General features: G+C 38.1%; 1 protein-coding gene across 16 annotated transcripts in view; it reads left to right on the top strand.

Moving 5' to 3' along the window:
* The window catches only part of PLEKHA5 (pleckstrin homology domain containing A5), a 218,561-nt gene that overhangs the window by 157,705 nt on the left and 38,134 nt on the right, over positions 1-22,722 (top strand). For 11 of the 16 annotated variants that reach the window (XM_070410612.1, XM_070410610.1, XM_070410613.1 and 8 more), the window contains 3 exons: positions 694-813; positions 1,646-1,699; positions 19,849-19,929. The exons of 4 other annotated variants lie outside the window; for them this stretch is intronic. In XM_070410612.1, coding sequence (XP_070266713.1) covers positions 694-813; positions 1,646-1,699; positions 19,849-19,929 — 255 coding nt within the window. Of the gene's footprint in view, positions 1-693; positions 814-1,645; positions 1,700-19,799; positions 19,930-22,722 lie in introns of those variants that run through there. One more of the 16 variants, XM_070410625.1, reaches the window with a different exon arrangement.

Genomic DNA, 22,722 nt, shown 5'->3' with positions numbered 1-22,722 from the left:
TCAGAAACCAGAATGGTTCTCTGCTTTCCCCAGAAGGTAGAAGGAGGTTGCGGTACCAATGAAAACTTTCTATGTGTATTAATTTTTTTTTTCTTCTTAAAAAGTCTAAACTGATTTTTTTGGTCACATAAAATATCCTATGAAAGTATTAACAGTGGCATTTAAAAATATAACTAGAAAGCAGTGAACAGATCCCAGGTACTAAGTGTAACGATGGAAAGGTATCATCCAAGTTTTACGTGAATTTTAATTCTTTTTATTTACCTTCTATTTTGTAAATAGAGGGTTGGACTTGCCAGTATTATTCTGTTGGTGTAAAAGTCTTCGGTGTCATTTTTAAACATCTTATTAAGATAGTTTTAATAATCTTTTAATACGTCTAATATACAAATCTTTGTAATGTTTTTTGGCATTATGCTTTTTGATGCTTAACATTTAAATTTCTCTCGTGAGTTCTGAGAAAATTGCCTGAATATACTGTCTTTTTGCTGTTCTTTTAAAGTAACACTGTTCCTTCTATTTCTCTAGATATCTATGCATTTATGTAGGACCTATCATCATAGTGCCTAGGCACTATGTTTGGTGTCAGCCATAAGAGGAAACTTGCCAAGAAATCTTGGTTTAATGTCTGTCACTTAAGACAACAATTAATCTGTTTTCCACTGTTTGGATTCTTAAATTGTACTCCTTCAGCCAGAGGAGCTTACGCTGCTGCTAATAAAGCTGAGACGGCAGCAAGCGGAACTGAGTAGTATCCGGGAGCATACGTTAGCACAGCTCATGCAGCTAAAGCTTGAGGCCCACAGCCCGAAGGTCAGCTATGAACAGCGTTGTCTGTGTCGTCTGCCATTGTCACCTATTTGGAGCCACTCATTAATCAGTTTGATTGGTGTCATTAGTGGTGAGCATGAGCCCCATACCATCATTGCAAGGGCAGCATTAGGATCTCCTATTGACCCTTTGAGAACTCACTTGTTTATACATCCTACTAAAATACCAGGAGGGTGCATTGCTTCTTAGCCTTCCGTCCACCCTCTTACCTGCCAACTTTTGGTTGTGAGCAGTGAAATTCATACGGACTTCAAAATAGTGTTGTCACTTAACCAAATACTGTAACTTCCGCATCTGGTAAGACAGATATTGAAAAGTCCTGTCATTTCCCATAAAGTAATAAGTTGAAAATTGATTATAGTTCTGATCAATTTATTAAATATCAAAGATTAATTTTAAGATATTTATTTCATTCTTGATTTAAAAAATGGACACATGTAAACATTTCTCAAAGGGTTTAATAGCCTCTAATTATATGAGAAACATCCAAAGAAGCAGTACTATGTTGCAGAAAAGAATTAACCTGGGAAGCTTCTACCATTGCGTCTGCTAAAGCCATTTGAAGGATTTTTCTGCTTAATATTTCGGCTTGTATGCATGTCTACTTAATTTCTTACAAAACTAAGTATAATTTTATAATAATTTCATTTGTCATCTGTACCGTTTACAGGGGAGCATGTGTATCAAAGTATTGTGTATTGTGATATTATAGGTTGTGGTAAACTACCTGCTTTTTCTTATTTCAAAATTGACCTTTTCATGAATTCTGCACCTTCTTTCTCTATTCCTTTGTTTCTTGATTGATGCCTACTAGAATGAAATTCTTTCGCATCATCTTCAAAGGAACACCATATATTTGGACCATCAGGTGGGATTTGTAGAATTTTCTTACATATAATAAACCTAAGAGAACTCTAAATGTAGTGCGATTTTTCAGGATAAGTAGATATTTTTGTCATTTTGAGTTAATAGCATGACTTTACAAGTGACGGGAGGAGAAATCCATACCTGGGTAAATTCAGGAATACCATAAAGACAGGTAGAAAGGCAGTTGTAGAGATAGGGAGTGGGGAAAGCAATGCTGGATCACCTGAAAGTGAGAGCCTGAATTCTCTAGATTTCTTTATCGTCCCAAGAAAACTCCTCATGAGGCTTACCTCAGCGTGGCCTCGACCTTCGTAAGAGAGGGACACCAAGCTGGGACTGCTTTGGTGGAAGGCGAGGAGGGCAGGTGCAGTGCGCGCTGTTTCCCGAAGGGGAGTTTAAGGACAGGTGAAATGGGTCATGAAGATAATTTTTAAGTGTGCGTCCTTCTTCTCCCTTCCTTGTCATCTCCTCCGAGTGTTTGGTCTTTGCTAAGCCACAGAGTCCGTTTTACTCAGTGGTGGCAACGAGTGTGACTGGTGAAGGCGAAGATTCAAAAGTGAGAGTGGCAGTTCTTGAGCCAGGACTGACGCTTCCACATTTCAGTTTTTATGAAATTCTCTATTAATATTTGATTTTAATTTGATGAGAATTTTTGAAATGTTCTTAAACAGCATCTCTTCGGTAAATCCATTTTGAGCTTGTTTTAAAATATTGAAACTTGAATATTTTATCATGAAAAAAGTTACTGTGGAAAATATGATGTTTATATTTGCCTGTTTGAAACAAAATAATGTAATGCTTTAAGTTACTTTTCTAATTTAAAGAGGGATTTTACATTAGGATAACCCTTTAAAAGGTGTTAAATCATTTTTCTTTTAATTTAAAAAAATGCATATATTGGTAAACGTGAAATTTACTTATTTTCCCACAAAATGTTTTCTTCATGATTTTGCCAGTCAGAATGCTTTAGAAATCAGCATTCATGAGTCCAAATTCAGATCTTCCCTCCAGGACTGGCGCTACTGAAATTTAACCAGTGTCTGTGGTGTACTTTGAAAGCAGCCAAATAAAAAAAGTCTCCCCTCAAAATTCCACACTGCCAGAAAACTACTAAGGTACATGGGAAATAATGGTCTTAAAAGCTCCTTTGTCTAAAAAAGCTAGAGATAGTGCAGAAAAACAATGGAATGTTACAAAAATTCGGCTTAAAAAACAATGAGATAAATTTGAGTTTGAAGTTATCTAGAATCCCTAGAAGTAAACCTAGTGGTTTGATATAATTGATTATTTACCCCAGTAATCAAAACTGGAATTGCAGAGGCATAGAACTCGAGAAAATCTTAGGAAAGGACAGCTAAATATATCGAAAATACCACTATTTGCTGAGATGCTTCTCCTCCGCTCTCTTTCCCTAGTCAACCTCTGCTCCTTCCCTTTACCTAAGCGACCCAGACCCCAGTGGAGGTTTATATTCCCATCATTCCTCTCTCAGCATGTTCTGCTGAGCCTTCCTATTGCACCATGCTAGTGATCCTATTGACGGCTTCTAAAAATCTCAGCTTTTTATTGAGCCTCTCTAGTCTCTCATGTCAGCAGAGGTTTTCCAGTAATTCACCTTTTTCTTGTATTAGATCCTAAAATAAAGTTGTATTATTCCAACTTCTAAGTAATATGATAATGTAAAGCATTACAGAATTTGTCCTGGCCAGTGTGGCTCAGTTGGTTGAGTATCTCCCCATGCACCAAAAGGTCCCTGGTTCAATTCCCAGTCAGGGTACATACCCAGGTTTCAAGTTCAATCCCTGGTCGTGGTGTGTACAGGAGACAACTGATCGATGTTTCTCTCTCTCCCTTCCAGTCTCTAAAATCAACAAAAACATATTAAAAATAACTACAGAATTTGACTGTGCTTGAATTGAGACTACTTCTGAAGGGAAAAAATATTGGGCCAATTTTAGATAATTGGACAATTTATAAAAACATGGTGGGAGCTTTGCTCAGAAACTCAGATATTCCTAAATGTATATATCCTTAAGGTTTCCTAAAGAAAGTCTCTCTTTAAATAAAACAAAATTTTTTATGGTTTCAAATAACTGCTGCTTTCGCACTATTTTATTTTTTTTATTATCCTATATTTCATATCAGTAGTAAGGTTACTAAGTTATATAAAAATAATTATTGATAATTTTGAAATTTAATAATAAATTTTTATTGAGCTCAAACATTTCCAGCTTTTAATCTTATTACTGCCAGTAACCTACTTTAGATTACCAGGTCTGTTGATTCTTTAGGCATTATTAGTTGCCTGGGTTTATAAATTATATCATCAGTTTTATATAAGTACAAATTGGAAAATAGATTTTAAAATCTTAAAGTGAAAGGAAAAGGCTCTGGTCCCATTTTATGCTATTTATCATACCAAATGAACATGTACTGATTGATAACACATTTTCAACACTTGTTCTGTTTGCTCTAATAAATCATCAGAATAGCCTAAGGCCAACAGAATGCACCTTTCTCCTGCCCCTTGTCAGACTCCACCATCATCAAAAGAAGAATTTTAATTGATTTAAGTTCTTTTAATCCCTGTCACTCACTGTTCATGAAAATAAAACCAAGGGTCGTCTCTAAGTTGCTTCACAGGTAAATTCATTTCTTATATTTCTGGAATACTTAAATAAAAATTAAAAATACCTTATTGAAATTCTGAAGACTAACATATTACACAGTCAATCCAAAAATCTTGACTTCTGATATCTGTAACCTGAGCAATATAATTTGGTTTCTAATTATCATCATTATGAGGACAAGTTATGTAGAGAAGTGCTTTTAAAAATAACAAAAGCTTTGGTGGAATTTCTCCCTACATTTTTTTTTTTCATTTTGGAGTATACTATTCTAGTTTGTTTATGTTTTTATAGCTCAGTAGACTATTCAAAGTGTACATTTATTAAGACTAGTGTAGGTTTATTTGGGGTTTTTTTGTGAATTTTCAGAAAATATAGTTCTACAGTATTACCTGGGAATATACAATAATGCTAACTGTGTACTTTATGTGCCTCATCCAGGTTCTATTTCTTAAATGAATAAGTACATAATATATCAGTAACTCATTTTCTTCTCATTCAGCTTACTTATCACCGAATATGAGAGGAACTTTTGGTTACATTTTAAATGAAACTTGCAAGCTTTATCCTAAAATATACCTATAAAATTGATTTAACATTTATTAGTTTTTCCTTGTTTATTTCTCTTTCTAGCAGAACACAGAAGGGGTGGCAGGAGCTATCAGTAAAATTTTGCAATGGGTCTGTACTTCCCAGGAAGTGGGAAATAAATTTAAGATGATCAGCCCTTACAATGGTATCGCCTCTGGGAAAGAATGTTGTAGTTCCTTGAAAGTAAGGGAAAAGAGAATATCATGATATACTTTCTTCTCAGAATATGGCAAATTGAGCATGATTTTTGTGACTATATGGCCCTGCTGAACAAGAATTTGATGGTTAGGAGTTCCTAATGTTTCTGTGGAGTTAAACATAATTCATCTATAATAATAAAAGAGTATGCTTATATGCTAGTTAGACCGGGCATCCTTCCAGACGAAGCTGGGGCCGGAGGGAAGCCCGGGTCCTGGGTGCCTGCTGGCAGCCAGGGGAAGGAAGGCCTACTCTTGCACGAAGTTCGTGCATCGGGCCTCTGGTTTGTTTATAATTGAGGTTACAGTTTCCATTGCAGCTTATTGTAGTCAACCGTCTGGTGTTCAGCTGTAAGATATAGGAAGGGCATACTGGTTATTTGGGTTCCTGTACCCTTACTGGTTATTAAATTGTTTTCTAATGGTAACCCTGTTGGTTAAATTCCCAGTCCAGTCCATAAAACGCTGTACTTAGTATACCTAAAAACTGTACTTACTGTGTCATGTACCCTAACTAGTGTCTAGTTCTTGGCTCCTGTAACCTGGACTCGCACTGGTTGGACTGAGCAAGGAAGTGAAGCTAGGGTTTTAGAAACTAGACCAGGAGCTAAAGAGGAGCTAGGCAGGTATGCTTCAAAATGAAAAAAGAAAAAAAAAATGCAGAGCTTTTGTTATTTTTAAAAGCACTTCTGTACATAAGTTGTCCTCATAATGATGATAATTAGAAACCAAGGCAGGATGAAGACGTGGAGCAAAGGCTGGCGCTTTCTGAGCAGTCACGAAGGGAGCATTCGTAGGAATGAGGAAATTAGAACATGTCCCATCCCTTCATCCGTTTTCCTCCTATCTTAGCTCCTTCCCCCATTTGTATCTTTCTCCGTCACTTGCTTTCTCTTTCTGATTTCCCCCCGTTAGCGACTGAAGAGCAGTTATGGGGGAATTTAGGTGATGTTCCCTTTTTCTCCTTCCTGAAACCTTCCTGTCAGTTTCCATGTTAGGCAGTGATAACGGAAAATGAGATGCTAAGAGATACACAGTTTGGGAGAGACCGATCAAGAATCTTGGAGCAGTGTTTCCCAAGCCTTTTGTAAGCATGCTGCCCCCTTGTGGGTAAACTAAATACATACCAACCCTCACTGTCTGAGAATACCAGCTACAGTTAATTGAGTTTGACTTCTACAGTTTAACAAAGCTGAGCTTTACTTGCACTGGTCCTGCAGCCGGTGCTTTTTCATCTTTTAAATATAAAAGTGTAGTAACATTGAATGTACTTTCACAAATTGCCCTTAAAACTATGACTTTACCCCTCTCCCTTCAAGGGTCAGTATAGTTAATGGCATCAGAAACACCTGCATGAGAATGGGAAAGAAAAGGACATACCTCAATTGGCCACACTTATGTTGGGGATTGCCCATGCCCAACGTATTCAAAAGTTCTTTGAGGAAAGAATATGACTCTGCTACCATCATTTAATGAACTTCATTTGCATCTACGCAGCTGGACTATCTCCCCCCAGCTAGAACACACCTAAGTCATTTCTGAATATAGCATCAACTAGTATATTCTGTTAACCCTAAGAATCAAAAGCCAAAGTAAGAGGAAACAAGCATTTCTTTGAGATCAAAAAGAATTGCAATCTGGGGGCATAGATTCAGGCAGAAACCCAAAGTATGTCTCGATTATGGGGTAAAGGCAAGAGGTTTTATGAGAAACGAAAGGAAATAATTACATGACTAGAAGGAAGGAATTTCTCTTGGTGCTAATAAGTTATTCTTTAGCTATTCATGGTGCAACTTCTAAAGAATGTACTTACTTTTCAGTCCTCTAAGTCAGGATGTCTGCCTTGCTGTTAGCTTTACAAACAGTTGTTTAGAAGACAATGTTGGTTTGGCCCAGGTCAAAGGTTATTTTGCCCAGTTCAAACATTCCAAAGGCTCAAGGAGCAAGAGGCGTACAAGGCCTTCCTCTGGAATGACAGCTCCAACTCCATTTGGAAATGACTCAGTTTGTATCTGTTTTCTCAATCTCCTAACACCAAATGGCTAAAGGACCTTATCCTTAATTTCTCATGGAGGAGCTGAAGGTTTCCCACGACAAGCCAGTTTGCCATCGTAGACAAAAAGAAACATACAGCTTAAGCATTCCTGTGGTGTTCCTTGTTACATGAAAATGTTTAAGGTTCACAAGAGTCAGTAGCTAAATTCTCCTGTCTTGCTTTATCAGCACATTTTTTAAAAGTACTATCAAGTGCTTGTGGGGAGGATAAGAAAATCATTTTTGTTTAATACTAACTTCTAAAACATCTTGAAGAGTAAGCTAAACTTTTTAATTTGCAAAAGTTTCATAGTAACATTCAGATTTTATGATATGATTTTCTAGTAAATATTAATACTTTATGAACTGTATACTAAAACTACTAGTGACTTTTGAAAGAAATCTGATATTCTGTCATTGGTTGCTGAGGACATTCCTTATCAGTACGCTTTCTAAATCCTTTCAAGAAACCACAATGAGAAAACTCTATGGACAGGAACTCTGGCCACTTTTAAACATACCATGCCAAGGAAAATGCAAAAAAAAGGAACAGTTCGCTGGGTGTATGTAATTGGTGCTGAAACCATTGGAGGTAAAAATCCCAGAGAACTTTTTTGCATTTTGTTCTTTGTGTTCATGAAAGACAGCTTCCCTCTGAGGGAAGAAATGCTAACAAGATGATTGAAAAGATTCTTGATGGCTTTCATTGTTCATGTCAACTCAGCAACTTCATTCTACTGAGCTATTAAGCAAGATCCCATTTTCTCTAATATTTCAAGGGGTCCTGGAGCTTCTATTTTTAAGGATGATTGAGAGCTCCACGTGGTAATGTTTCTAGGCGATGTAGAATAGGCATTTGGAAAAAGCAAACCCAGGAAACTAGAAAAGTGAACGTGTGTTCTTTAACACTTGCTAACCCAAACTAGCTACCTGGTACTGAATCTCTGTATTTTCTTATGCCTGGCTGTGAAGAACGATCCTGTCTCTCTTTCCCTCACATCCCATGCCTCCTTTTTTCTTTTCCTGCCTCCCCCTTCCTCTGATTATTTGATCATAGAAGTAGTGAGCAGAGGAAGGGCTGACACCCAGAAAATTCTTAGGCCGAATGTGACATCATAGTGGCAGAATTCTAAGAAGACAGTGGATAGAATAGAATTTAGAACGTGGAATGACAGTGAATGTGTGTCAGTACTCTGATCTCTTGGCCAATCCAGTGCTTACACCATATTACCATAGTTCTGCTTCTTACCAGAAATTAATCTCTCCCTTTTTCTTGGTGTTCTCTAAAGATTCATCTACCCAATCATTTTACTAATTGTGTCTCTGTTGTTTTCCAGTCTAGCCCCTGGGTGTCTCCCAAAAAGCAGAGCCTGTGATCTGGGCTTATTTGCAGAAAGTTTACTTTGGGGAGTGGTACCACAGGAGTGAAGAGAGTAAGCAAGACGGGAGGGGATATATTATCAGCTGCAGTAGGCAATTTGAGCTTCATCTGACTGATTCTTGTTGACAGATGCATAGAAACACTGCAGAATTACCCACCTGAGCAATAGAAGAGGGAAGCATTTGTACTGGCTTTCACCCTTCACTGACCAGGGGTTTCCCCTAAAGACGAACTTGCCAGCACATTGACGAGACGCATGCATGAGCATCCAGTGGGTCCCCATGCACAAAAGGTGTCTCAAACAAACTCTCGCTCTCGGCAGTTTCATTTACATATTTCTGGTTGCTTATGGAGATCTCCACTTCGCAGTTCTGCCCTCAGTACATCCCCAGCAATTAGTCACCAAATATTGGCAGTGCAGAAACCACCTGCCACATGTCTTTCGTCTAACTCAGGAAATTTCGCAAGCTTTCTGTTCCCTGCAAAATAAGGTTTCTTTTTGGTTTGTCATTCAAACCTTCACTCCACCACTACCACCCCCCAACCTGTGAAACACTTCTTCCCCTATAATCCCTTTCCTCCAGCCTGTGACTCCCTGTTTCTCGAGTATTCCAAAAGCACACCCTTACTCTACACTGTGCACCTGTCCAGTATCTGTGCATTCTAATAGCTTGACTATCATTTTATAATTTTCAAAGCACTTGTGTGTACAGTATCCCACTTGGCTTCTCATCCATAGCCTCATGTGGCCTTTAACCCGTTCTGTTTTAATGACCTTATTCCCATTCAGTCTGTTTTAATAACTTGCCTAAAACCACAGAGCTAGGATGAATACTTTGTATTAGTAAATTTTTTTTAAGTACTTATTTATTTACTTTTTTGATGCTCACCTACGGATATTTTCCCACTGATTTTTAAAGAGAGTGGAAGAGAGAGGGAAGGAGAGAAACATTGATGTGAGAGAAACACATCGATTGGTTGCCTCATACATGCACCCTGACCAGCCTGCAACCGAGGTACGTGCCCTTGACCCAAATCGAACCTGGGACCCTTTGGTCGGCAGGCCGACACACTATCCACTGAGCCAGACTGACTAGGGCATGAATTTTATTTTATTTTTTTCAACAATTTTGACTTTTTTTAATTAATGGAGTTGTTCTTAAACTTAGAGTAGTTCTGTTTCAGGCTGCTGATCTTAGTTACCTGAAGACTCTCAGTTCCTGGTTAAAACAGAATTTCCCCACTCCTCCTAAAATGCGTAACAGTTCAATTTTGTATTTTTTTTCTCGAGAAAGTTATTAAGCAGAGATTTATGGAGCTCAGTGTAGGCACCATGTTAGTACTTACAAAGTAAGAATTCATAAATGGTTTTTAAAGCCCAGGAAGGAAATAAAGTTGAGCCTAAATGCCAAAAACATTCCTAGGGTTAACCTAAGGGTATGATTATGTCTTTAATTACATATATAAGCTGATAAGTCTTTGAATTAATGTCAGGAATCCTGCTACTCAGTACCAATTATAACTCAGTAAGAATACAATTGTATTAATAAAACCCAGATCCTTAAATCTAGAAGATATTTCAGTTTTGATTTAAAGCTCAGATATATTTTAGAGTAGATAACCATGGCCAGAACAGATATCTTATTTTACTAACAGAGATATAAGATTTCCACTTTGGTATCTTCTGTCCCTTTAAAATGGTATTGTTAAAACACTTGCAAAGGCCCGGCCAGTGTGGCTCAGTGGTTGAGCATCAACCTATGCACCAAGAGGTCATGGTTCAATTTCCGGTAGGGGCACATGCCCGGGTTGCGGGCTCGATCCCCATTAGGGGGGCATGCAGGAGGCAGCCGATGAATGATTCTCTCTTATCATCGATGTTTCTATTTCTCTCTCCCTCTCTCTTTTTCTCTGAAATCAATGAAAAAACATAAACATATATATATGAAACTCACTGTAGATAAATTATATGTTAATGATTTATAAAGACATTAGCTTAGACCTTCAGAGTTTTTTTCAAAATATAACACAGGTATATATCTCAAAATGGTAGCCTTTAAGATTATGTTGTGCTGGGTTCAGGATAGTTTCATGTTTCTCAGGAAGTGGGCTTTATCCATATTCTGAAGCCAGTTTAGAAAAGCTTTTTTTTTTCTTTTAAGGGAATGTCAGATATGTTTTGACTCCTATGTTAGTTTCCCAATTTGTTGTTCCTTTCTGATTTCTTCTGAATATATAGCAATTGTAACATTCTTCCCAGGTTTTATTTTTAGAAAACATATAGCATGGTCAGTTTATTCTGATAGCTTTAAAATTTTCAAACAGACCTCCATACTTTGCCCCACCAGTTATAAAGAGACTTATTAACATTTTTCTATTGAAGTCACTTCACATTTCCCTGCTTCCTGTTAAACAGTGAGTGGTTTCAATAGGTAGTCAGTCAGCCTTCAGTCTCAGGTTCTGGGACTCTCAGATGTGCCCCAGTGAGAGTGGAAGGCATTTCCATTGTCATTGTCCAAAGGCCCTTGCATTCCTCAAAGCCTCGCCCGAGGCATGTCAAATTCTTTAGCTTTTTAGTTTTGCCTCACATCTGAAGAGTTGATTATCTACACAGGAGGACATTCTTAAGAAATGGATTCTTCAGTGACTAGGCTATCATGGTTTTTTGCTATTCTTAAAACAGATTCCCAACTTAAAAATTCTTTTCCTAAGATGTCATTAAGAACGCAGGAAAAGTCCATTTTCCATTTAAATGGAAAATCACAGCACAGAAATTGGCCTTCTCATTGGTTATCAAGGAAGGACAAAAGCTTGTTCAAAAAAAAGAAGAAGAAGCTGTCAGCACAGATTCAGACTCAAGGAAACTCAGTTACAAGATAGAGCTTGAGCGGTTTTCCTCTCCGGGAATGAGATCCAGATCGGGGGTGGTGGGGGTGGGGGGAATTATACTTATTTTACTGGTCTGGAATTTCTAGGCCTGCTGTCTAATATGTTAACCACTAGCCATATGTGGCTATTTAAATTTACATTCAAATTAGTTATGTTTCTGGAATTGTAAAGGTCATTTCCTCAGTTGCACTAGACACATTTCGAAGGCAAAAGAGCCACATGTACTGATGGCTGTAATACTGGACCACACCAATATAGACATTTCTGTCAGCACAGGAAAGTCTGTTGGACAATGCTATTCCAGGTGATTTATTATATGAACTTTTAAACTAGTAATTAAGCTATTTCTTAACCACTTCTTATTCTTAAAGGAAAATTGGAGAATTAATCTTTTCCAAGGATAAGATATGAATGATGGAGCTCCAGTGGCGCAATCGGTTAGCGCGCGATACTTATAAGATATGAATGAACATGTTGGCTCTGCTCACTGCTATTCTCCTTCCTACCCTTCCCCCTAAAAATTATTCAGGCACATTTATCTCATGGGTTACAATATCCTGTTCCTTTTGCATTTGTAGCTGGTCTAATTTCTATAGCAATAAGAGACTTTGAAACCAATATTTAGTAGAAGTTGCTAGAATAATAGAACTGGCGATTGGAAACTGGATTCCTGACTAACATCCCAGGACCCCTTTGATTCTGCTGAGTCCATTAATATTATTAAGAAGATTCAGGTGGCCTAAGCGGTTTGGCTCAGTGGATAGAGCGTCGGCCCGCAGACTGAAAGGTCACAGGTTCGATTCCAGTCAAGGACATGTACCTTGGTTGTGGGCACATCCCCAGTGGGGGGTGTGCAGGAGGCAGCTGATCAATGTTTCTCTCTCATCGATGTTTCTAACTCTTTATCCCTCTCTCTTCCTCTCTGTAAAAAATCAATAAAATATATTTTTTTTAAAAAAAGAGATTCAGTTTATTTCTTAAAGGGCTTAAGTCTCTTAATGCTGTATCTTATACAGTGACGAGAATATTTTACGCTAGAAGCAATATTTGTGTTCAGATCATTTGTTTGAAATTTTTCATCTTTGGATAGTTGTGCGAGAATCCTGACCAGCATTTCAAGGTCTGGTCTGTAAAGGTGATGGCTAAATTAGTCCTCAATTACTTGCCTTAGTGCCAGGATGGGACCTTGAATCTCAAGCCTGGTTACCTGTCAGAAGTGTCCAATACTCCAGGCTCTCTGTCCCCCAGTCAGGATTGCCAGAGCTCCACCCAGCCCTGCATATATTTTTAAGTTTCCATAGGTTGTTTTTTGTTTTTTCCAGTCAGGTTGAGAACTACTGAGCATAATAATCACCAGGAACACCAAAGAAAGAAGAAGTCTAGTTTTTCTCAAACACCATCTTGGTGCTTTCTAGCCTTTTCAATGGATGACACATGGAGGGAGTGACAATACTTGTACAGCCTTGAGAGACACTGGAGGAGGTCCTGTCGGGAGCATGTCAGGCCCACTGAGGACTCAGATGGTCCCTATCTCCACACCCTGTAACCCTTTCCCAGCCCACAGTGTCAGTTGGGAAGTTCTGCATAAGATCCTAGCGAGTGTGACCTAGTTACATATAATCACGCTGAAAAGGTTTTTTGGTGATGAGTTTTTGAATCAAGGTAATTCTTATAGTAACAAAGGATGCTTTATATTCATACCAGTATTACTCAGGTTATCTCAAAGCCAAGAAAGAAGCTAGACACAAGTGTCAGATTTTCTAGGTAGTTTTTCTAAACACTTGAATATTAAACAATTTCAAGTAAAAATAGGTGTTCTTATTGTAAGCAGAAATGCATTGGCCTAACTGGGTGTAATTTTAAGATGTTTCCGCTTAAACGTTCTTGTTTAATTGCTGAAGTTAATTATGAAAATAATGGAATGTCTGAATCATACATTTTTATTATTATAAAATAATGGGCCTTTTATAATTTAGCAATTAACTGAAACCTGAACCTGTATTACCTGTTACTTCAAAGAAGGCATTAAAGCAGGAAGCAAAGCATTTAATTCAATCCCAAGTAAATTATTAAACATCCTCCGCGTACTAATTAGTCTTTCTCTTGCTCTCCTTCCTTAAAGCATGTCGGCCGTTAGCACCATTATCATAATGCTGTCTAGGATTCTTGTATTCAAACCAGAAGAGATTTGTTAGCCATTCCTTTTTCCAAGAACTTAAAGACGAAATCCCAAAGAGCTCATGGAACATTCTGTATTTTATTTTTTAGGTTAGACTTCAGTACTGTAACTCAAAAACTATTAGGAAGTTTATGTAGCAAAAGCCAGATACAATGTGCTGTTTCAGTGTAAGTTACAGAAACAAGACAGTCTCTAAGTATTAAAACATGGAGTATTTCAGAGATAATTGAGCAAAAGGAACCACTAGCCTATTTCTAGTATATATTTGGAGACAAAGCAGATCTGCTATTTCCAATCCAGTAAATCTGCAAAGAGTGAAGGTTTAGTCAGATCATTGAAATTGTCTAATAGGGACCAAACTTGCCTTGTATGGGATTCTGATTATGGTGTTGAGTTGGCTTCAGCTGTTGCATGTCATGTACAAGGAGAGAGGTGGTGACATAAAGGACCTGCGCAGACCATTGTTACCGCCCACTACCTGTCCTCCTGAGAGTCACGAGCTAGGTGGGTGTGGTGCCCAAGGGGAGTCTGAGATGGTCCCACTGCTTCTGCCTTTCTGCATATTGTCCTATCCCATCTCTTCACCTTGGGTAAAATGCAATTCCAAAGAGTGTATGAGCTGAGGAACACTCACTATTATAAAATTACATTTGGCTTACTTTAACCCTTGAAAACATCCTAGTTACCTCTCCCAAAGGAATCTTTAGACCAGCCCGCCACCTTGATATTTTAATGATATTGTCTACATCAAAGATTCTCAAGATTTACGTTAGAATTATCCGGGAATCAGGACAACTGTATTCTTTTTAAGGTCCTCAAGTGATCCTGGTGTAGGTTACAAACCACTGGTCTATATAAACTTGAACTTCAGTTTCTGAAGTAGCCAGTAATAACAAGACAAAAAGGTATTATAAGATAGTCATATGTATTTGCAAATGCGTTGGGTTTAATTAGTTAACATTTCCTCCAATACATTTTGGATGTGGATATAGATTCATAAGTTAAAATAAAGGCTGTGAGAACTGTTCTGTAGATCAGAGCCTCACTACACTGGAGGACTCCAGGATTGAACATGATATGAACACATTTCCTTACCTCTTCAGGTCACCAAGGGGTATTTGCTAGAGGATAATAATTTCATAGTGTATTTCGTGTTTATGTATTTTTATTCTTTACTCTTCAGTACATTTTTAAATCATTATTGTTATTACTAGAAAAGCAGAATCTACTCAGCAGAGAAAATTTGGGAAATGTAGAAAACTATAGAAAAAAAATAATAATCCAGATTCCCACAGTTCAAAATAATTGCTGCAAACATTTTCAGTCCTTTGTTGTACTAAATTGTCAGCTTCCAGGAGAGGCCTTCTAATTTAAATATTCTGGGATTTGATGTATATGTTTGAAATTTTTCACAATTAAAAAGTCTATTCTAGAAGCAACTCTGAGACACTCTGCAGTTGGTATATTTTAAACATTATTTTTGCTTTTAGTTTTTCTGTTCCTAAGCCAGTTGCTTTTGCAGTGATTCCTTCTTAGTAATTTAATATTTAATTATCTTTGACATGTCAATTAAACAGGCATTTCCAAACCTCACACATGGCTTCCCTGTATATGCATGCATATTTACCCTCTCAAAGTAAATATGCATGTGTATACCTAGCTGGTTGGCTCAGTGGATAGAACATTGGCCCACAGCCTGAAGGGTCCCAGGTTCAATTCCGGTCATAGGCACGAATCTTTTTTTTTTTTTTTTTTTTTTTAAATCTTTATTGTTCAGATTATTACATTTGTTCCTCTTTTTTCCCCCCATAACTCCCCTCCTTCCAGCTCCCACCCCACCCTCCACCCTCACTCCCCACCCACTGTGTTCATCCATAGGTGCATGATTTTTGTCCAGTCACTTCCCGCATCTCCCACACCCCTTTTCCCCCCAAGAATAGTCAGTCTATTCCCTTTCTATGTCCCTGATTCTATTATAATCACCAGTTCATTCTGTACATCAGGTTATTTATTCACTTGATTCTTAGATTCATTTGTTGATAGATGCATGTTTGTTGTTCATAATTTGTATCTTTACCTTTTTCTTCTTCTTCCTCTTCTTAAAGGATACCTTTCAGCATTTCATATAATACTGGTTTGGCGGTGATGAACTCCTTTAGTTTTTCCTTATCTGTGAAGCTCTTTATCTGACCTTCAATTCTGAATGATAGCTTTGCTGGATAAAGTAATCTTGGTTGTAGGTTCTTGGTATTCAGCACTTTGAATATTTCTTGCCATTCCCTTCTGGCCTGCAAAGTTTCTGTTGACAAATCAGCTGACAGTCGTATGGGTATTCCCTTGTAGGTAATTGAGCCTCTTTCTCTTGCTGCTTTTAAGATTTTCTCTTTGTCTTTTGCTCTTGGCATTTTAATGATGATGTGTCTTGGTGTGGTCCTCTTTGGATTCCTTTTGTTTGGGGTTCTCTGCGCTTCTTGGACCTGTAAGTCCATTTCTTTCTCCAGATGGGGGAAGTTTTCTGCCATTATTTCTTGAAATAGGTTTTCAATATCTTGCTGTCTCTCATCTTCTGGCACTCCAATAATTCTGATATTAGTCCGCTTAAAGCTGTCCCAGAGGCTCCTTACACTATCTTCACACTTTCGGATTCTTTTTTCATTTTGCTTTTCCAATTGGGTGTTTTTTGTCGAATCTTTGGTTTGACTCTTGTGCTCCTCTGGTCTGCTATTGGGTATAATATTCTTTATTTCAGCCCGTGTATGCTTACTTTCTAATTTCTTTATCGTAGCATCGAGGGTCTCATTAGTTTTCGTGAGGCTCTGCACAAATTTATGGCAAGCCCTCAAAATTGCGATTCTTAGCTCCATATCCTCCATTTCTGTCATGTTTTTTTGTCTCCGCATCTTTTATGCTTTCTTGGTGCACCCCCTTGTGGTCTCTGTGCACAGTCTTGTTCTAGCCAAGCCTTAATTGTTGTAGTTAACACTAGAGTGATTTGACCACCAGGCCGACTGGCTGTAGGAATCAGCTGTATGGAAAACGTCTGCCTTCTGAGGAGGCGCTAATCCAGCCTTTGCCTGAGGCGATCGGCAAATGGCTGTGCGCAGGGTTTGGGCGGGGCGGGATCAACAGGGCGGGCGGAGGGAGCAGTTATGGCCGCTCTCAGTCCCGTTCCCAGAGGCTCTGCTTCTCAGAACCCCAGCAGCTGCTGCAAACCTCGGAGAGAAAGCTGCCCTCAGGTTCCAACTGATGCCGGATAATCCCACTTCTCCCGTTTGAGTCTGGGTCCCTAGAGACTCGCCCGGATCTGGAGCCCAGAGTCTGAGACTCACTCCCGACAGAAAACGACAACCGCGCCCTCAGCCACCAGCCCGCTTTGCGCGCGCGCACCTCGGTACCTTTGTATTTTCCACACTGCGCCGCCTCTGAGCCTCGATTTGCTGTTCTCTTTCCTTCTAGTTGTAGAGTCTCTCTTCAGCCAGCCTTCCTGTGGTTCTGGGTGATGTCCGTTCCGTCTTTTAGTTGTATTTTTGAAATGGTTGTTTGCGGCAGCGGTCTCCGGTGTTTACCTACGCCGCCATCTTGGTCTCTCGCCCAGGCTTCAAGGTATTTTATCCCGACTTCTCAACTTTTAATAGGCTTTGCCGGGCGCCACTGCACTAGCAGCTACAGACGCCGTCCAGCCTTGTGGCCACGCGGCCCTAGGACAGAACGCCGCACGGTGCACCGCCGCGCCGGCCTCGCAACGCCTCACGCCCTCCGGAACCACTCTCCATGGGCACGAATCTTAGTTGCAAGCTTGATTCCAGCTCTGGTCGGGGCATGTGCAGGAGGCAACCAATCAATGTGTCTCTCTCACATCGATGTTTCTGTGTGTGTGTGTCTCTCCCCCTCCCTTCCACTCTCTACAAATCAATTGAGCCCTAGCCAGTTTCGCTCAGTGGGTAGAGCATCAGCCTGCAGACTGAAGAGTCCCAGGTTCGATTCTGGTAAAGGTCACATGTTCAGGTTGTGGGCTCGATCCCCAGTGGAGGGCGTGCAGAAGGCAGCCGATCAATGATTCTCTTTCATTGATGTTTCTATCTCTCCCTCTTCCTTCCTCTCTGAATTTAATAAAAATACATATTTTAAAAATAAATTTTTTTAAAAAATCAATGGAAAAATATCCTCAAGTGAGGATTAAAACAAAAAAAGTTTTCCACTAAATAAATCAAGCCTCATTACCCATCTGCAGAAACCATATTGTCCCTTGTCCTTTTTAAATACCTTTTTAAGTAAATTCCTCAGTCCTGGAGTATGAACACTAGTCATTGACTGTGCCATATTGGAGCTCCACTTAGAGGAGCGAGCCCTGTGGACAGAACTGGCTATGGGACATAGTGGCCCATTTGTAGTACCAGATATCCAAGACTCAGTGAAAAATTTCAGTTTGACCTTGAGTATCCTTTACGTTTGTATCTGATCTTCATTACTTCAACTTTCATACCCATGACCTTCACGCTCCCTTTGCGTCCCCCCTCCCCCAGTAATCTGTGAGTCACGTACTCTTTTGTCTTATTTCCGTGGCATGCTGTTGAAAAATAACAAGTATAGATGAGATTGCTTTGAAAATTCAAATTACATAATACCAAAAATGAATAGGGACTTAAGCTATTTGTACTATTTTATCTATAGTTTTCTATTTATAAGTTACTTCCTGACACTAAATATAACCTGTACTGCATTGTTTCCTGTGTGCATGAGATGTCACCTACAAATGCCTTAGTCCCTGTTGGATAATATTGGGGGTGGGAAAAAGAAGTTTGAGGTTAACTGATGTGTAGGTTTGAGTTCCACCGATATATAGAAGTTCTAGTGGGACTAACATTTAAAAATAAATTATTTAGCTTGAATAAAACTTTTTAAAAAGTAGCTTAAACCAGTCACAGGAAGTTTCTAACTTGACAAACAAAACATTTTATTGACATGAAACATTGGTAACTAGGCTGAAAATGAACTTGTCTTGATACACAGTTTTTAAGATTTATTTTTTTTTACTTCTTTTATGTGTTTGTTATTCTTAAGATTAGTAAACTTTTGTTGTAGATTTAGCTAAATCAGTAAAAATAGCATTGGTTAACCATGATAGAAATGCTTATTTTCTATAATATGGAGGATTAAAATTGTTTAAACTAAATGTCACAAATTGCAATTATAAACAGACTTGTCAGCTTACAAATGGTGTAAACTCTGTTGGCCTTTAACTCTATATACATTATGATGATTGTCTCTTTTTTTAATATATTTTTATTGATTTCAGAGAGGAAGGGAGAGAGAGAGAGAAACATCAATGATGAGAGAGAATCATTGATTGACTGCCTCCTGCACGCTCCCCACTGGGGATTGAACTCGAAACTTGGGCATGTGCCCCTGGCTAGAATCAAACCCTGAACCCTTCAGTCCACAGGCCAACCCTCTATCCATGAGCCAAACCAGCTAGAGCATGATTGTCTCTTGAATGCTTTCACTCTTGAGTCCAGAGCCTGCTAAAACAAATATTTTTCTAGAGGCAGTAATTAAGTGCAACATCGCTGGAAATGTGAGGCATGGGTTCAGCTTTTTCAGAGCTACGGGGGTACATTGAATCTTTGCTAAGTACATTTTAGTTTGCATATCCTTGAAATAATCCTACATATGGTGTTACACTGTGAGAAAATTCAAAATGGAGTACATATAAATGTCTGCCAAGATTAACTCTAATAAAATGTGTGCTTATCTAAGTGACAGGATATCTTATGATATTAAAATTTTAATATTTGTAGAGAACTATATTTTCTGATTAATCTTATAAAGAACTGAATATCATTTTAAGCTCTTTTACTGATTAATCAATCAAATGAGGCTGTTTTTCTCCGTTTAAGTTCATGGGTTGTCACCCTCTAGTTTATCCTTGGAATCATGATGCTTTATCATCTTTTCTATACGTAGGATTATTTATGAATTGACTATATTGATTATATTTATGAAGTAAAACCTAGTTGCAGCAGTATTGTCTTTAGTAAGCTTTTTTTGTATGACCTTGAATGTATTTTATAGCATTTAATATTTGTTCAGAATGGTTTATATAAGCGAGATCTGTACAACTGTGGGGTAAAATGTAAACAACTGCACTATTAGGAAGATATTAAAGTAGAGGCTATATTTACAGTGTCGTCTTTCAAATCTAGCTATGCTGTAAACTGATGTTTGCTGTATGCTCCTCCTGATTTGAAATAGATGAAAGAAAATGAACCTATTATCACCATGGTTCACACAATGATTGAGAACTCGGCGCTAAGACCCCAACTGTACCAGCAAGTAAGGTCTTGGACAGTGAATGATACTGCTTTATCATCTGCAAAATCCCTCAGTGACAGTTTTGGTTTATCCTCAGAGTTACTCATAACATTAGTGTTTTTCTTATTCCATTTTTTGTTTCTGTCTACTTGGGAAAATGCAATTCATCCATGCTTTTCAAGATGCTGCAGTATTCTTAGCATGGCTTCGCTGAACATTTTGCTGTTGAATATTGAGTGTGCCATTTTCCTGAAGTTTTTGTGCAGAGTATTTGATTGATATGTACTTGGAGGTCTGCAGTACATTTGCAAAAACTTTTACTAATATTGCCATTAATACTGATTAACTGTGAAAACATTTTAACTGATTTTTAGGAAAAACTTAAAAAAATTTTTTTTCCTTTTAGGGGCAGTCCCCCACCCCCACCCCCCAATGTTTTAGGAATAGGTGATATTTGTATGGAAGTTCTTTACATCTAGCTTCTCTACTGTGGTCTGGGAAAACCTACAGTTGGCCATTTCTCAACATACTGGGAGTATCTTCTCCCTGTATTCTTATCCTTATGCAGTTATCAAGATAGTCTTATCTTTCCTCATTCTTTTTCCCTAACTCGGAATATATACCATGTAGTTGGCTGGCTTTCATTTAGGACCTTGGTAATCTGCAGATCTGCAAAAGAAGTCATTTTATACATTCTTACCCACTTTTTTATTTTTTTATTTCATGGTCTAAATGTTCTTAGCTGTGTGTTTTGCAACATCAGCTTCTTCCACCTCAAAACTCTCAAATTACTGTGGCCTATGACCTGTTAGTTACTTAAATCGTAGAGAAGAAGAAAATTAACTAACATGAAAAATGAATATATGTTTTGACTAAAATATGTAAAACATCTGCTGCTGTTTTTTAAGTGCCTGGAGGTCACACTGGCTTTAAAGGCCTCTGGTTTGCTTTAGTCACCTCGGGGTCTCTGCGTTGTGGCCTTGAAACTGTGAAATTGCAGCAGTTGTGGGGAGGGTGACTCATTTCTGAGCAGTTTTCAAAACATTTAAAGTATATTTCATGATTGAGCATAGTTTTTCATTTGCAATAAAGAGATAAAATATTTAATATTTAAAGTTGAACAGCTTTACTTTTCAAAAGAAAATGGAACCTTTCCATTCTGAAAGTCACCAGATTATAGAACCTACACACTGCATTCCAAAATATCACCCTGAGAACCTCAGCACTTGTTCTGGAATCGATACCTTTCTCAGTGTCAATGCTATTGGTTTATTGTTTTATATAACGCTACATTGATCTGAGGTCAAAGCCATTTGGTTTTATTAGGTTAATAAGAATGCTAGCCTGGATGTTCCTGTTTGGTTTGGTTTGGTTTGGTTTTTTTTCTTTTTTATATTGACTGCTAATCAGCATTGATGATGCAGACATCATTGCTGATTGAAATTCCTCAGTCACACTAAAACTTCTAATTGGAGTTTTTTTTTTAAATGTGGAGATATCTGAGATTGGTCTTATCACATCACTGACCTTGAATACTGAAAGAACAGTAGATTTATATAAATATATTTCCTCATATTAATAAATGGAAAGAAAAAGAGAACTAAAATTGATCAGAACAGGAAGATCTGACTGTCTGATATCAACAGCCATGACTGGGCATGCGAAGGGCAGCCAGTTGCTGCGCAATCGCTGTTGACCCTCAGCACTGTCCAGAGAGCCCTCAGGTGATCGCTTTTTTTTAAAATCTGCCACCGGGAAAGTACTTAATTTTTGAAGGCCATTGCTACAGGATGACAGTTATAGTCAGCCACATTTCTCAAGCTATGTATTATAAATTTGCATAAATTAAAATTAGATATTTTTTTTTCCTCCAGATTTCCTTTGTTATGTTATTATCCAGAGGAAACCTTTATCAGATTTTACATTGAACACTGTAATGCTTTTTTGACATTGCATTACAATACTGTATTAATGGCTCCTGAGTTTAGCTGAAAATATAGTGACAATATAATGTCTTATGACCTGTTACTCTAAATCACCCTGTTCGAGTTTTCTTTCAGGAGGATCTTTATGTTGGCATTCTCTTAGAAGAAGAAATTACCTAGACAGTAATTATCTTAAAATTAGTCAAATAAGTAGAACCAAAAACTGAATCAAAACAAATGTTAAAGAAATAAGCATCAAGTTTTAAAAATTCCTCTGTATTTATTCTACCGTCTTTAATAATTACATTGTTGTATCAGGATTTTTATAATAAATCAGTGAAATTAATCACCTGATAAATAATTGTTTTAAAAGATATGGACCAATAGCAAATACTTACAGCCCTGTGAGCATTTTTGAGTCTGTATAAGGTGTAATGTCTAATATTATTAAATATTTCCCCCAAAATCATTTTTGGGGTTTTTGGGTACATGTATATATATATATGTTACATACTTAACAAGGGATACTGTAGAACAGTGGTTCCCAAACTTATTTGGCCTACCGCCCCCTTTCCAGAAAAAATATTACTCAGCCCCTGGAAATTAATTTTTTTAAAATTTTAATAGCAGTTACTCATCACCCCCAAATGCACCTGTGGCCATCACCGCCCCCCTGGATCGCTACAGCCCCCCTGGATCGCTGCAGCGCCCACCGGGGGGCGGTAGCGCCCACTTTGGGAATCACTGCTGTAGAAAGTTGAATTTTAATAGACAAAACTAATTTTGTTTTGCTTAATGCCAAGCCATTTTTTTTTAAAGATTATTAGATACCTTCTGAAAAAGTTCTGGCTTTCTAAATAAAATGCAGCACATATCCTACACAGTCAGT

This window comes from Myotis yumanensis, unplaced genomic scaffold (assembly GCF_028538775.1).
Source record: "Myotis yumanensis isolate MYYU_CA2020_CCGP unplaced genomic scaffold, mMyoYum1.0.hap1 SCAF_3, whole genome shotgun sequence".
Classification (NCBI taxonomy): domain Eukaryota; kingdom Metazoa; phylum Chordata; class Mammalia; order Chiroptera; family Vespertilionidae; genus Myotis; species Myotis yumanensis.
This window is presented reverse-complemented; position numbering and strand designations above follow the sequence as displayed.